At 38.4% G+C, this 16,230-nt stretch overlaps 2 protein-coding genes across 2 annotated transcripts; one reads left to right on the forward strand and one right to left on the reverse strand.

Moving 5' to 3' along the window:
* Positions 1-3,488: 3,488 nt before the first annotated feature.
* LOC148065125 (5-hydroxytryptamine receptor 3A-like) lies at positions 3,489-9,074 on the forward strand. The gene is made up of 9 exons (XM_087809496.1): positions 3,489-3,559; positions 3,618-3,763; positions 3,833-3,877; positions 3,943-4,049; positions 5,924-6,093; positions 6,152-6,267; positions 7,310-7,520; positions 8,611-8,748; positions 8,809-9,074. The coding sequence occupies exons 1-9, from the start codon at positions 3,496-3,498 to the stop codon at positions 9,072-9,074; spliced, it is 1,263 nt and encodes a 420-aa protein (XP_087665622.1). The 5' UTR covers positions 3,489-3,495.
* Positions 9,075-10,149: 1,075 nt separating this feature from the next.
* otop2 (otopetrin 2) lies at positions 10,150-14,485 on the reverse strand. Its single transcript, XM_087809954.1, has 6 exons — positions 13,652-14,485; positions 13,442-13,578; positions 13,307-13,365; positions 11,647-11,795; positions 10,759-11,576; positions 10,150-10,689 (listed from the first exon to the last, which is right to left on the reverse strand). Exons 1-6 carry the CDS (start codon positions 14,067-14,069, stop codon positions 10,519-10,521), a joined length of 1,752 nt encoding a protein of 583 aa, XP_087666080.1. The 5' UTR covers positions 14,070-14,485; the 3' UTR covers positions 10,150-10,518.
* Between the last annotated feature and the right edge of the window lie 1,745 nt (positions 14,486-16,230).

Raw genomic sequence — 16,230 nt, forward strand, 5'->3', positions numbered from 1 at the left:
TTTGTTTTCAGGCCACTGGGTCACCTTGACCCGGAGACAACACAAGGGATATCTCAAACACATTTGTTTTCGGGCCACTGGGTCACCTTGAACCAGAGACAACACAAGGGATACCACAAACACATGTTTTTTTCAGGCCACTGGGTCACCTTGACCCTGAGACTACACAAGGGATACCTCAAACACATTTGTTTTCAGGCCACTGGGTCACCTTGACCCGGAGACAACACAAGGGATATCTCAAACACATTTTTTTTCGGCCCACTGGGACACCTTGACCAAGAGACAACACAAGGGATACCACAAACACATTTGTTTTCAGGCCACTGGTTCGCCTTGAACCGAAGACAACACAAGGGATATCTCAAACACATTTGTTTTCAGGGCCACTGGGTCACCTTGACCCAGAGACAACACAAGGGATACCACAAACACATGTTTTTTTCAGGCCACTGGGTCACCTTGACCCGGAGACTACACAAGGGATACCTCAAACACATTTGTTTTCAGGCCACTGGGTCACACTAACCCGGAGACAACACAAGGGATATCTCAAACCCATTTGTTTTCGGGCCACTGGGTCACCTTGACCCATGGACAACACAAGTGATACCTTGACCCTTAGATAACACCAGGGATACCACAAACACATTTGTGAAAATGATGAAGTGAATATGGTATAAATGTAACCTGTAACCCATGCCTGTTTTACTAGGTTTTTATGATCTCTTCTATTTAGATCAGATTAGATAAGATAGACTTTATTAATCCCTCTGGAGATCTCTTCGGTAAATTAGGTGTTATTGTTCGGTATTATTGTGGATGGATGGATGGATGGATGGATGGATGGATGGATGGATGGATGGATGGATGGATGGATGGATGGATGGATGGATGGATGGATGGATGGATGGATGGATGGATGGATGGATGGATGGATGGATGGATGGATGGATGGATGGATGGATGGATGGATGGATAAAAACTTTATTATGTGTTGTGTAACTGTTTTTCCTTCTGTCTTCCTATCTTTCTAAAATCAAGATATATAAAGTATATAGTATTTAACTGAAATTTGACCTAATTTCTAGGGAGGTTCCGTCTCCCTTTGCGTTTTGGATATTTTTATTGATATATTATAAATATATTATATATTTTTCTTAAAGCAAAACATGTGTATTCTTTCAATTAATTAATTTCCTGTTTCCAAGATTCAGTTGCCATCCTACTCCTGACACCATTTGTCCGAGGTACTCAAAACAAAAACAACACAACAACAATAATAACACAATGAAACACAACTTAATAACTTGTTCTAATTGACGAAAATCGCTTTGTGTTGGCGATAGAGTTCCAAGTATGAAGGACGATAAATTACTTATGTATAAATAAATGTCAAAATGTATAAATAAATGTACAAATAGATGTCTAACTTTAGACTTTAGACTTTAGATGTATAAATGTATAAATACATTACAAAAGGTAAAAATACGTAGCAAAAAGTTAAGTAAAGTGTTTAAATAAATGTATAAATAAATAAATGTGTCACTTTAGACTTTAGATGTAAAAATACGTAGCAAAATGTATAAATACGTAACAAAATGACTTGTCAATGTCAAAATGTATAAATAAATGTCTAAAGTTATACAAATGTATAAATAAATGTATACATTTATTTATACATTTGTATAACTTTAGACTTTAGATGTATAAATAAATGACAAAATGAATGAATATAAATACATGTATTGATTTATATTAAATGTATAACTTTATACTTTAGATGTATAAATTCATAAATATGTAACAAAATTAATGAATGTATAAATACATGTATTGATGTATATCAAATGTATAACTTTAGACTTTAAATGTATAAATGTATAAATAAGTAACAAAATTAATGAATGTACAAACACATGTATCGATGTATATTAAATGTATAACTTTATACTTTAGATGTATAAAAGTATAAATACGTAACAAAATTAATGAATGAATCTATAGCTAAATGTTTGGATAAATGATAATAATGATCTCATTTTTGTCAAAGAAAGGATCTGTTTTACGTATAAATACACATTTTATTTATACATTTATTTTGACGTTTTGACATTCACATGTGATCCAGTCGATATAGTTGCAGTCTTAAGTGCTCGGTCATTATCACATCCCTTCCTTGCGTTATTAAGGAGATATTACATATTTTAATAATGCTTTTTTTATATATATATAAACAATAACTTGTATAACAATAACATCTCTAGGACTTTGGGGTAGACTTGCCCTCAGTCCACGGTGATGTAGGGATTATTCTGCCCTCGGTAATCACCTAAACAAACATTCAAATGTTGATCCAACACTTTAAAACAGGAGTCCGTTCCGGTCGCTCCAACAAGCCATCACTTCCGGCTCTTAGACTTCGCTTTGTGAAGAGAAATGGTCAATGCAGAGTGTCACGGCTCGTTTATTCGCCGCTTCAAGTCAAACATAATACAAGCTTTACGATCGATTGGACGCACTCTCTTCTGGCAACTCGACAGTTCAATAGCCCCCGGAGAAACGGTCTCGAGCTGTAGAAACGTCGCGATATTTAAGGCAAATTTCCCGCCCAGGGGGTCGTCTCTTCCGGGGCAAATGGTTCTTTCAAGTTGCCTGTGTCTCGATCACCCGCAGAGCGAACTTCCTAACTTGCCCTCTTGCAATCTATCATTCAAATGTTCTCGGATGTGTCCCGCTTCGTTCTTTGATCCGCGACCCAAGGTGTGAAAAGGCAGACAAACAGACGTTTTTTTTAAATAACCGGTGTCATGTCTCTAATTCTGTTTCAAGCTTGTCTTGAAACAGTGTAAATCAGTCCGAGCGAAATGTTAATTATGAATCTGTATTCAAACGTTTAAGCTCTTAGATGAAGCTATTCATTTATACTTGATTATCTTTTAGCGTTAATTTAAGCATGGCGTATAATAATTTTTAATCTAACAACTTTCTGGAACCTGAAGCTCTTCAACCTTTAGGGGAAAATCTAACTTCACGGCCTCTGGAGGTCGTTCTAGTAACAGTTTCTGGAACAGGCCCTGATGGCGGTTCGTAGCGCAGGAACTACATGTTTCCATCAAGACCGTACAGTTCGTCGTGTACTCGTGACTCGCCCCCGAAAGATCTATGACGATGAAACCGCTTTTTAATAATCCCCGGAGAGAATTTCATCCGTGAAACCGGATGCCCTTTTGTCATAACCGTGTTTCTCTAGTATCAGGTCCGCGGGCGACTCCTTTTGTCCAAAAGTGTTTGGCTAAAGCGACAAAAAAACAAAAAGCAGCTGCTCCTGCGTGCAAGTACAGACAAATAAAAGTAATTATGATGTTTGTCCAGGATTCATCAAACTGTGCTCTGTGTCCTCTCTACGCTCTATTGTGTCGGAGCGTCGCCCGTCAGCACTTATAAGGCGTGTTTTCAGGAGGATGTCAGTCATAGCGTGACGGGACTTTTTTGATGCGTTCAGAGATGTCGGGGTCACTCGGCTTTGTCGCGTTAACGCTGTGTTTGCTGACCGGAGGTACGTTTCGCCGACCGTTGTCGGAAAATAGAAAATATATACGTTTTAACGTGTCCAGGGTGTCGGTGCGACTCACCTCCGAGCTGCACGACCCGGAGATGTCTCTCCAGCTCGCTGATCAAAAGGGATCTCAAATCTCAACCCCAGGATCCCAAGTGCGTGCATCCGGTCGAGGCTTACGTCGAGTATCAAACCATCGCGGTGGTGAGTATCGGAAGTCCACGTTGAAAGTCCCCGGTCCGTCGGGCGTGACGTTTCATTTTTTTTGTTCAGGACACCAAGAAGCTGCGGTTGATCGCCATGATGAAGGCAACAATGGTGAGTTTGCGAAGAAAAAAAAGTATGTTTTTTGGAATTTATTCATTTTTTTTTCGGGTTCGCAGAAATGGAACGATCCGGACATGAGATGGAACATGTCGGTTTACCCGTTTGAAAATGTGGTCCTGCCTTTGAATAAGGTGTGGATACCAGAGATCCGGGTCACTAATGGGTGAGTGTACAGGTCACGCTCTGAAGCTTCATGAAGCTTCGTTTTACACCTATTTTTTTTTTTTAACTCAGTAGGTGGCGTCCTCTGTTTAAAGTAGACTGATGTTTCAGTAGAATAGGTATTTAAAGCAATTGTTTATATAGCATAGAGAGTGACATCTAGTGGGCTCTGAGGATAAGGCTTCGTGAAGCTTCATGAAAACAACAAGGCAGTTGAAATGTGAAAAAAAATAAATGATCATGAGCTTTTAAAAGTCCTGATTAATGTGAAAAATATATTTAACTAGAAAGTGTGATTTCCAGAAAAAAATGCAGTGTGAATGCTGACCCTGCTGTGCTGTGGAGATAGTAGATGAATAAGTAGTAAAAATAGAACAAGTAGAATTAGTAGTAAACATAGAAGTGGTAGTAGAAGTAGTAGTTAAAGTAAAACAAGTGGAATTAGTAGTTAAAATAGAAGTAGTAGAAAAGTAAAAGTAGTGGTAGAATAAGTAGTAAAAATAGAAGTAGTAGTAGAAGTAGTAGTGGAAGTATTAGTTGAATTAGTAGTTAAAATAGAAGTAGTAGAAAAGTAAAAGTAGTAGTTGAATTAGTAGTAAAAGTAGAACAAGTGGAATTAGTAGTTAAAATAGAAGTAGTAGAAAAGTAAAAGTAGTAGTAGAATTAGTAAGTTAAAATAGAAGTAGTAGAAACGTAAAAGTAGTAGTAGAATTAGTAGTAAAAATAGAAGTAGTAGTAGACGTATTAGTTAAAGTAAAACAAGTGGAATTAGTAGTTAAAATAGAAGTAGTAGAAAAGTAAAAGTTGTAGTAGAATAAGTAGTAAAAATAGAAGTAGTAGCATAAGTAGTAGTGGAAGTATAAGTGGAATTAGTAGTTAAAACAGAAGTAGTAGAAAAGTAAAAGTAGTAGTTGAATTAGTAGTAAAAGTAGAACAAGTGGAATTAGTAGTTAAAATAGAAGTAGTAGAAAAGTAAAATTAGTAGTAGAATTAGTAGTAAAAGTAGAACAAGTGGAATTAGTAGTTAAAATAGAAGTAGTAGAAAAGTAAAATTAGTAGTAAAAATAGAAGTAGTACTAGAAGTAGTAGTGGAAGTATTAGTAGAATTAGTAGTACAAGTAGAACAAGTGGAATTAGTACTTCAAATAGAAGTAGTAGAAAAGTAAAATTAGTAGTAGAATTAGTAGTAAAAGTAGAACAAGTGGAATTAGTAGTTAAAATAGAAGTAGTAGAAAAGTAAAATTAGTAGTAGAATTAGTAGTAAAAGTAGAACAAGTGGAATTAACAGTTAAAATAGAAGTAGTAGAAAAGTAAAAGTTGTAGTGGAATTAGTAGTAAAAATAGAAGTACTAGAAAAGTAAAAGTAGTAGTAGAGTTAGTAGTAAAAATAGAAGTAGTAGTAGAAGTAGTAGTGGAAGTATTAGTGGAACTAGTAGTTAAAGTAAAACAAGTGGAATTAGTAGTTAAAATAGAAGTAGTAGAAAAGTAAAAGCAGTAGTAGAAGTAGTAGTGGAATAAGTAGTAAAAGTATAAGTAGAAGGTCAAAGTGGAAGTGGAGATGTTCCCCATTGAAATGAATGGGGTGGAAAAAGTTCAAGTCAGAAGAAAACAAGATCTCACAATAAATATATATATTTATCCTTATTTTGTTTGTTTAATAAAAATGTTAAACTTTTTTTTACATCCAGCATTTAAATAACTTATTTTTCTTAAGTTGTATTTGTTTCCGATGTGAATTGTGTGTTTGCTTCACACTTTTCTTTCCTCACACACACACACACACACACACACACACACACACACACCCCCCCACACACACACACACACACACACACACACACACACACACACACACACACACACACACACACACAGGATAACGACCACGGCACAGCACAGCTCCAAAGACCTGGCGGTGGACTTCAACGGCAACGTCACCCACTTAGAGATCCTCTACACAGAGGTCAACTGTGAGGTCAACCTCTTCAACTATCCCTTCGCTTCCGACGAGTGTCCCATCGTCCTGGAGACCATCATGTTCGCAGGTGGGTGTCCATGTGTCACGTGTTCTACAAGAAATTAACCGCCCCCCCTCCCCCCCAGGCTGCGGAACAGAGCTGTCAATCAAAGAAATCTATGTTTTGGGGGGGTCCCAGGGAGACTGGCAGACGGAGGGGGTGACCCTGGAAACGTATGGACAAGGTTACAACTACATGAGGGTGAGTCCACCAATTGACCTGCAAACAACGGAACCGCCGCTAGATGGCAGCAGAACCTTAAACCCGGGTTAGGCAATTCAATTTAATCGGGTTTTTTACGTATTATAGTGACTGTTGTGAGGGGATTTCAAGTAACAAATGTAATAGTAGAAATTCTTTTTTTTTACTCGTTATTTGCTTTTAAAGTATTATTTTAGCGCATTTTATTTCAGGTGATATTGTATTTTCTTGTACAGCTCTTTGTGTCAACTACTGTTTTTTGTCAAAGTGCTCTATAAATACATTTTAAACAAAATCTTATTGTCTTTTATATAACTTTTAATAAAAAAAAAAAAAAAGAAAGTTAAAAGTATGTGTTTCCTGAATATTCTTTTATATTCACGATCGTTTCAAAGAGAAAATAAATACTCCCGAAAATGACAAAAAAAAAAAAAAGGACAAAAGTCCTAAAACACTAACCTCATCATATATTGAGTGTTGAACTACAAATGGAAAATAAACGCAAAAATAAAAATGGATTTACAGAAACTTAACTTAACTTAAGTAATTTGTAATGTCTGCCTTCACGCAATAATACATCTATAAAGTTGCAGTGGAATTATTAGTACAAGTATAAGTAGTAAAGCAGTAGTAGAGTTAGTAATAGAAGTAGAAGAAGTAGTAGTAGAAGTAGTAGTGGGAGTAAAAGAAGTAGTAGAAGAATAAGTAGTAAAATTAGAGTATTAAATTAAAGTAGAATTAGTAGTATAAGTACATCTATAATGTATTGGTAATGCTGTTGAACAATCACGACTAGTAGATTTTATTTTAATGCTCTTTGAGTATTTATTTTCTAAAAGTCTTTGACAAATTGACTTTTTATTTTGTTTTTAACTGTTTTGTTGACTATAAACTATAAAATCAAATCTATGTAAACGATAACATTTGATGTTATCAATTTGTTCCTGAACCATCTGTCATTGAACAGTCGCTTTCTCTGCTAAGACTGAGAATTTATATATATATTTCTCAACCGAAGAAAACTCATAATTTCTGCTCCAAGGTGGCGTTGAAAATCCAACATCTGAACCCCTTCATCACCCTGATGCTGCCCAGCATCCTGCTCATGATGGCCGACGTGATCAGCTTCGCCCTGCCGCTGGGCGGTGGCGAGCGCAACTCCTTCAAAGTCACCCTGGTGCTCAGCTTCACCATGTTCCTGGTCATCCTCAACGACGAGCTGCCCACGGTGTCGTCCTGTAACCCCATCATACGTCAGTCAACCCTCATGACACGAGCAGAGACGTGAATGCTGAAGGCATCACACTGTTGAGATTGTTCTCTTCTGACCTGAATTTTTGCCAGTTTGAACCATTCAAACTTTTATCAAATCGGCTCGATCCCATGTTCTAGCTCTCTTTTATCTCTTCAACTCTTTCTCCTATTCCTCTTTTTCTACTCTTTTTTCCCTTCACTTGAATGGGTAAACTCTTCAACTCATGTTTTAATTCTTTCCACTTTGACCTTCAGGTACATTCTGTATTTACTTACACCTAGAAACTTCATCAACTTTAAAAACACTTACTTAAAGTCTACTTACTAATACTAATACCACTATCTATACTTGTACTTTTACTATGAATTCTACTGCTACTTATATTACTAATTATACTACTACTTATACTACTTATACTTTTCTTCCTTATATTACTACATTTACTACTTATTCTACTTTTATTACTAATTATTTTACTAGTTCTTCTACTCCCACTACTACTTCTACTACTACTTATTTTACTTCTACTACTTATTTTACTAATTATACTACTCCTTTTCCTAATTATACTGAAAGTACTACTTCTACTTCTCCTTTACCTCTAATTCTACTACTACTTCTACTTTAACTACCAATTCTTGCTGTACTTCTTCTACTCCCACTACTACTTCCACTACCACTTCTTCTACTTCTACTACTAATTCAACTAATTCTTCTTCTACTTATATTACTAGATATACTACTGATTTTCCTAATTATACTTATGCTACTACGTCTACTTTTACTACTTCTTCTACTTCTATTAATTATTCTACTCCCACTACTTCTACAAATTATACTACTTTTTTCTTCTCTTTCTTCTTCTTCTTTGTATTCTTCTTTTTGTTTTCCTTGCAACCTTTTTCTGTTTATTTTAACATTTTCACATCAGTCTTTCTTCTTTATGCCATCATTTCAACTGTATCCACTTATCTCTACTTTGAATGCTAATACTCTAAAGTATTTCATTTTATAGATTCAGCATTCACACTGCATTTTCTTCTGGAAATGCAACATTTTGTGGTCAAGTGTTGTTTTTCTTTCCGCAGGGACCCACTTCTGTATCTGTCTGGTGCTCATGGTGTTCAGCATGTTGGTGTCCATGGTATTAACCCGAGTAAATGACGAAGGCTTGATTTTCGGCTGCTCTAAGAAGCAACCCCCTGCTGACGACGAACGCCAAGAAGGTGAGGATAAAACAATCTTTAAAAATCGAAGTCCTCTGACGGTGACTTTACTCGTCCCAGTGTTGGCTGAGGCCAAAGGGGACGTCAGCGTCGTCCAGCTGGACTCGTCCAACGACGGAGAAATGCTGAAAAAGGTGGTTCGGTTCCTGGAATCCCTCGAAGCTCAAAGCGCGGAGAAAGAGAAGTTCCAGTGGACGGCCAACAGGATCGACAAGATCTTCTTCTGGGTCTATTTTGTTCTGATAAGTTGTTACTTCTGCGGCATGATCACGGTGATGGTGCACTACGACTGCGATGTTAACCATCTGGATTTCTTTAGGAATTGAGACATTCACTACGATTCCTACTTGGTACACAAGCATTCTTCTGGTTGTATTCTGCATCTCAAAACTTGTGCTGTGTCTCAGATCGCTTACTTCTCTTAGTATACTAGAAGTTAGTATGCATCAGGATACTGTGCATACTAACTAGTACGCAAACGTATGTCTCCAATCAAACACTGCCACTACACACTAACAGGAAATGACTCGACAGCTTCTTCTTCTACTACTATTTAACGATGTTTCAACCAGCTGTTTGAACGCTATCGACACCTGCTGGCAGCACGTTTTGCAAGTTTGGAAAAATTAAGAAAGAAAAAATATGAGAATCGAAATTTTGGCGAGATATTTAAGCTGGTATCAGCAGCGAAGACGTGTCATCCTTCTACTGCTGCGGAAAATGCACCTGTACGTATATGAATATATATGTATATATATATGACGTAACTTCCGTTTAAAACATCACTAAGATGGCGACTGTTTAGGGTGGTTAGTGTCCATCAAACCATGCTCAGTTTTGTGGGCATTTTAGTACGCCACTTTAGTGTGCATGGCGCGCTAAATTTCGCAAAATAAGAATTGAGACGCAGTTACGCACTAAAAATAATAACTTTGAGTACGCTAGTATGCGATTTGAGACACAGCAAAGGTTTAACATCATGTATAGCTTGTCTTCAGGGCTCTATAAACCTTACTTTTGACCTGAGCCTGTGCTGCCATCTAGTGTTGAGGTGGAGGCGAAAGAATAATCGGTGTTTGGTGAACTGGTAATGTTTGACTTCCTTCTTACCTTGTGTATAAATAGCCATCCATTTATTTCCTTGAACACCAATAAAGATGATACTTGGAACATTTAGTAAAGAACACTTTCAGTCTGTCCGTCTGCACAGGGAAGTGTTGTTACTGAGAAATGACACCATTGGCCTTTTGTGTCGCAACATTAGGCGATGAAGGAAATATGACTTGGCGTTTTCTAAATGTGACAAATCGTCCTTTGTTCTGCGTTCATAACTTGTTTGTTGTTGTTCTCTTTATGATGAAGTTTGGAGCTCATAACATCAAAAATACCCATTTGAATGAATAACGTCATGTATTTATTTATTTAATTTCCCCGCAGGTGTCTTCCCGATGGATCGTTTACTTGAGAATGTTTTCCAGTTCCTCATCAACCTCTAGTCAATGGGAACAGAAAAATTGAGAAAATGAAAGATACTCAGTCATGGTAAGGCGACTTATTTTTACAGCGTCGCGCCATACTTTCTAATATAAGTGAGTCCTCGGGCTCATTGTATAAATAAAGCATACAATAGTGAAATACTTGCAGTCGTAACACCCGGAGAGTAAAACCTGGTGGTGGTCGATGTCTTCACAGTGGCATTTAATGAATGAATCAGTTCTTTAAGGACGTTTGAAATTATCAGTCACAAGGTAAGGGTCTTTAGGAACTTCCCTATGAGTTCAGGAACACCTCGAAGACGCTGGCCACCGAGTGCATCCGGTAGAAGATGCCGAAGGGAAGTCCGATGTTCACCACGGCGGCCCACATCTGGAACTGGTAGAAGTCGGATTCGGCGGATTGGTCGAACTGGGGACGCGCTCCGAAGGCAGGCATGATCCATAGCTGCGAAAACACAAGAAGAGGGTTAGCAAAACGGGAGTCGGGAAAGGCCGAGGCGAGAGGCCGACTCACGATGATGTTGCCGAGCAACAGGAAGGCGCAGACTTCTTTCAAGACCCGTCGCTTCCATGAGAGCTTGTTGCGATGGTCGGGCGTGTCCTCGCGCTGGTGCACCGGGATGGGTTTGACACTGAAGCCGGATCCGTCAAAGTCGCTGCCGATGTAGGGGTTGGCCATCACGGTGACGGGGTGGACCTCGTGGAACGGCTCCCGGTGAAGACCCTCGATGATGAAGAAGTTCTGCAGGCCCAGCTGGATCACCATCAGGATGCCCCACGCCAGGTTGAGCCTGTTCAGGTGACCTTTGGCCCCGGTGCCCACCATGGCTACGATGGTGAAATAGCTGATGACGATCTGACCCATGGACGCTCCCACCAGCAGACCCACGTCCAGGTTTCGGGTGGGGTTCTTCTCCGACATGTGCTCCCGGCGGTCTAGCCGGTACACGACGCTGCCCACCACCGTGCACACGGACATGAGCGTGACGATCACGATGTTGACCACGAAGTGCATCGTCACGATCTTGTCCCTGTGGTCTTCGTCGATGTCCTTCTTCTTCATTTCTATCTCGTACAAGATGAAGGTCGTCAGACCGGCGATGACCAAGAGGACTCCCAGAATCGGGCCCACCAACGTGTCCGTAAACCGCAATTTGGAGCCGTGGTGGCCGTGCTCGTCCGTCGCTCGGCCCACGTTCTTCCACATGACGTAGGCCATGGCGGAGGCGAAGAGGCTGTACTCGATGTTGAAGGGGTACAGGTAGTAGTAGGCCTCTTTGAAGACGCTGCAGGTCGAGTAGCTGCACTTACACTTGTCGTCGCCGTAACCAGCTGTAGATAAAACATGAGTAAGCCAGGAGGAAACAAACCAGAAGCTTGGCGTTGGTGAAATCTGCGTCACCTCTATTCACGTAAAGGTTTCGTTCATAGATTTTGGTGGAATTATCCGAATGATCCAAGTCAGGACGGATGGTTTGATGCAAGGACTCGTCGGTGACGGCGGTCATCCACACCACCAGGTTCGTAGAGAGGGTGAGCATCAGGCCGCACCTGGAGGACGGAAACATCACTTTTGTCTTCACGGTAAGAAAGCCTACAAACTTGTTTTTATCCCCAAACAAAAATGATTTGTTTAATTAATACCCATTAGTACTATGTTTCCATTATCAGTCACATTAACCCTTTCGTTGTCTGCGGGTCAAGGTGAACGACCTCCACCACCTGAGCTAACACAAGGCTTAAATATAGTCTGTAATAATGTGTGTTTTGTTTTATAGTGTATGTTTACATTTCACTGTTGTCTATTAAAACATTTTTACTTGTTGTTTAAGTTAAAGTTATTCATTTATTTTAATTAAATAAGTATTATCTGGTAAACTTTGGATTGATTTGTTAAGTCATTTTAGATTAACATACATTTAAATGAATAATTTAAATCACATTATTTATTCAGTGTATAAGTAAGACTTTTTTTATTAGAATTTGTTAATAGTTGTGTAATTTTAGCAGAAATTCTTTTTATGGATTAAACACTTGTGTATTTATGAAACAACAATACGATACATCGCGATGATGTGGAAACAACAATATTTGTTATTATAGTACTGCTTGAGTAATTTACAGACCACATGATTTCTGCAATATTTGGCCGGAAGGCATGTTTTTGTCGTGTGCACAGTGTAAACAGTGGAAGTTCCCCGTGGTGTTAAATATAAATTATTTAAAACTTCTTTTTCTTTTTTTTTACAGACACTTTATTGAAATATATACATCAAAATATCTATAATAAATATCTAACATGATTTTAAAATACAACACAAATACAGTCCTGTTGATATCCTGTTCTATAATCTTACACACCTACTTATAACCTTATTTATAATTTAGCTTTCAATGCATTTTATTTATTGTTTTGTGTCAAACCCAAACCCTGGAGGCAAAATTCTTGGCTTGACAAGTAATTTTATGTAGCTCAAATAAAATTAGTAAATTCTAATTGATTTTTGCAAGAGGTTAGAGAGAGAAGATAAGGAAGAGAAAGAGAAGAGTTCGACTCGTATGTTCTTCTAAAAACTTTTTAAAAATACATTATTTTCCGTTAAAGGTTTTTGGCCCCTTGTGTGATTTAGTTTGCCTCCAATAAAAAACAGTTGCATCATAAGCGTTAAAATATTCAAATAATTCTAATATTTTAACATTTACTTTAAAAATTCTTGGCTTGACATGTCATTTTATGTAGCTCAAATGAAAGTAGTACATTCTAATTGATTTTTGCAAGAGGGTAGAGAGAAAAGATAAGTGAGAGAAAACCATTAAGAGTTCGACTCGTATTTTCTTCTAAAAACTTTTTAATAATACATTATTTTCCATTAAAGATTTTTGGCCCCTCGTGTGATTGACTTTGTCTCCAATAAAAAGCCCTTCAACCACTAATAATAACCGCAACAGTTCATTGTAAATGCTAAAATATTCAAATAATTTTAATATTTTAACATTTACTTTAATTAAACAGACAAAAACGTCACTCTACGCACAATATATGTCCAAAAAAAACAACCTACCTTGTTATGTTTTTCTGTAACTGAACACAATCTTTGGCGTGGACCCACAAAAAGTAAGTCTGCAATTGAAGAGTATATGTTTATTAATAACACTAGAATGAACAAAAAAAACAAATATTTGACTGAGTTTCTCACCTGCACGATTATAAAAACCAGTTGTATCACAGGAAAAGCCACTTTCACAGCCGAGTCACAGTGCAGGTATCCCACGTAGGTGGCGATCTTAAAAATATCCATGATGATACTGAGGATCCCGAACAGCACGAGACCTCCTGTGGATGGGAAAATAAAAAGAAAAAAAGATCAACATCTGACATCACCCCTTGTTGAAAAGTTTCTTCTCACCTCTCAGCCACACGGGTCCTGCGTGCGCGTCTTTATAATCGACGGCGTTCTCCTTCCTCGCGGTGAAGATGACGTAGTTGACCATCCAGATGATGGTGAGGAGCAGGAGGATGATGAGGAAGATCTGGTGGTCCGCGGGGCTGATGTTCACCTTGTTGTAGACGCTGCCGCTGACCAGGGCGCAGCCCAGGATCAGGACGTTGACGCAGATGATCCCGGAGACCATCCAGCCCCAGTTCCTGCCGCGGTCCCTCACCACGCTGGACGAGATGTTCAGGTGAGGCTCCTCGCCGTCCTGGTGCCTCGCGGCGACCGCCACCTCGTTGGACACGTGCGCCTCCTCCTTCTCCACGTCGATGGTCATCTTGCATGGCTCGCATGGATTTTCATCCGTCACGCAATGGCAGGAGTAACACATGATGATGATCCCCCACCTTTCGCTTTCTTAGATCTCGGGCAACTGATGATAACCGGAGTGGCTCCCGGTGCGCCTATATGAGATTCTAACAGGTTTGACGGCCACGCCCACTTGGTGCTTCCAGCAGAGAGTCCGCCCAAGTGAAACTTTTCCTTGAATACAAAATATGCATCAACTCGAGCAACTTTTCTAGACAAAAGAGAGGCCTTTAGAAAAGAAAAAAAAGACTATTAATCCCCCTCTTTGGTTCTGCTAATCGCTGTATTCAGTGACAATCCTCAAATCTTTACTGATAATCAGTGCATCCTCAACAACTGAATAGTTTCAATAAAATACCTTTTCTTCAAAAACACCTTCCTACTCCTCCTACATCTGAGACTACCATGAGCGAGCACTCCTTATATATATATTCCTCCTAACCCTCCCCCCCTTAAAAAAAAAAATCCACCAGCAAATTCTGCAAAAAAATCTGTTATGGACAACATCGTTGTATGTTGTGTGCAAAATATCGATACAAAGTTCACTTAAAATTTCCGCGAAATGGGTTCAGGAGTGCATGACCACGTCCGAGAATACAGGCGTGATTATTCGGAATATCGGCTTCGTTTCACGTGTTCACGTCTTGATCCGGTCAAACTTGATTCTCGTTGACCATTTAAAAACGACACAATCTAAATTGGCATCTGAATTCCCTGAGTAGGCGTAGCTTCTTATTGCTTCTATCTTTTTGATACTGTGCTCTGGGGGAAATACTTCAAGCTCTCAAATGCTAATCTTTCCCCCCACAGCTAGAAGTGAGTCTGCGAGATTCCCCTTAGGAGTCGTATGTAAAATTTCTACCATCATCTCTCTTTTGTCACGGGTCAGTCCACAATTTCTACCAAGGCTTAAAATTTTTACTATCATTTCCTTTGGGCAAGACTGGGGGAGGTTTTTTTTGTCTTGTTTTGCAACACACTTCGGGAATATCTTTGCGTCTCTGCTCAAATGTTTCCTATGAAGTCCACCTGGGGCCCTTGAAGTCTTTGGGCCGGCAGCAAGAATGAAGGAAACAAACAGAATAATTAAAAATAAAGGTTTTAAGGCAGGACAAAGACTTTATTTAAGTTAATGATTAATGATTATGATTAATAATACTTGATACGTTTTCATTAAACATGATTCGTAAGTCCAAGGTCCAGTTGGTGTGGTGATCGAAACCAATTTCAAGAGCGAGGGTCAACTACAAATTGGAATTTTCTTTATAGCATTTTCATTGTTGACTTTTACCATAACATTTTGGTATTTTTTGGATTCATCTCACAAAAATTGTGAGCAAAGTACTTCCGTATATTACGAATGCTGTGTCCCAAAACTACCCCTACCCCTTGACCACTACCTTTACCCCTCCTTAATGAGTTTTATACTTTCGCAATCGTCTTTAGTTTCTTTCGCAATCGTCTTCCACGAACCACATTATTAATGTCTTGTTATCATATTTAAGTATCTGCCCAAGTGATTCCACTATAGATGACTTACTTATCAATACATTTTCTGGTTTGGATTTGCCGAACACTAACTCGTATTTGTTGCCTTGAATCTTAACTGAAACGCAATCAAGTTCTCTTACCATCTAGTAAACAACGAAGAACAACCAAAAATAGCGTTGCATGCTAATTAGCTGATTTGCTAAACAAGCTAGGACAGAAACTAGGTTAAGGCTGGGCTCTCTGTTGACAACTTTGATTGTTGCTGTCCTTATTTATGTGCTAATGATCTCTTGTTGAAATGTTTATCATAAAAAACATTTGGCCATGAAATATTCGAAGTAACGGTACAATTTAATAATTGTAGTTTTTTCTACCCTAAAGCAAAAAGAAGTATACTTGAAGCTAACTTTAACAAGTATAATTAAGAACAATTATGGTTAATATAATGATGTATATGTCCTTATTGTGTACTAAAAGTATAAAAATCTGATGTTTCTTTGGACTAAATTGGAACATTATAAGTTTCCAAAAAAAAACTGTATTGCCAATTTTGTAAACACAACACAGGAATTGGTAGAAATATAAAAACAATTGATACTAATGGAATACAAAGTGAATAAAAGAACACAATACAATAAAGTAAAAGTAACGTTTCTGGACGTACATAACATAACACAAAATATTCCTGTGTT

Source organism: Callionymus lyra, chromosome 15 (assembly GCF_982586985.1).
Source record: "Callionymus lyra chromosome 15, fCalLyr1.hap1.1, whole genome shotgun sequence".
Classification (NCBI taxonomy): Eukaryota; Metazoa; Chordata; class Actinopteri; order Syngnathiformes; family Callionymidae; genus Callionymus; species Callionymus lyra.

Excerpts from the sequence above, each read along its gene's own strand:
- LOC148065125 (XM_087809496.1), top strand. The coding sequence starts at position 3,496 with ATGCGTTCAGAGATGTCGGGGTCACTCGGCTTTGTCGCGTTAACGCTG. Across the intron at positions 3,764-3,832 it reads AGTATCAAACCATCGCGGTG|GACACCAAGAAGCTGCGGTT; the intron begins GTGAGTATCGGA and ends TTTTTTGTTCAG. Across the intron at positions 7,521-8,610 it reads GTCCTGTAACCCCATCATAC|GGACCCACTTCTGTATCTGT; the intron begins GTCAGTCAACCC and ends TTCTTTCCGCAG.
- otop2 (XM_087809954.1), bottom strand. The coding sequence starts at position 14,069 with ATGTGTTACTCCTGCCATTGCGTGACGGATGAAAATCCATGCGAGCCA. Across the intron at positions 13,579-13,651 it reads AGGACCCGTGTGGCTGAGAG|GAGGTCTCGTGCTGTTCGGG; the intron begins GTGAGAAGAAAC and ends TCCCATCCACAG. Across the intron at positions 10,690-10,758 it reads TGTTGCTCGGCAACATCATC|CTATGGATCATGCCTGCCTT; the intron begins GTGAGTCGGCCT and ends GTGTTTTCGCAG.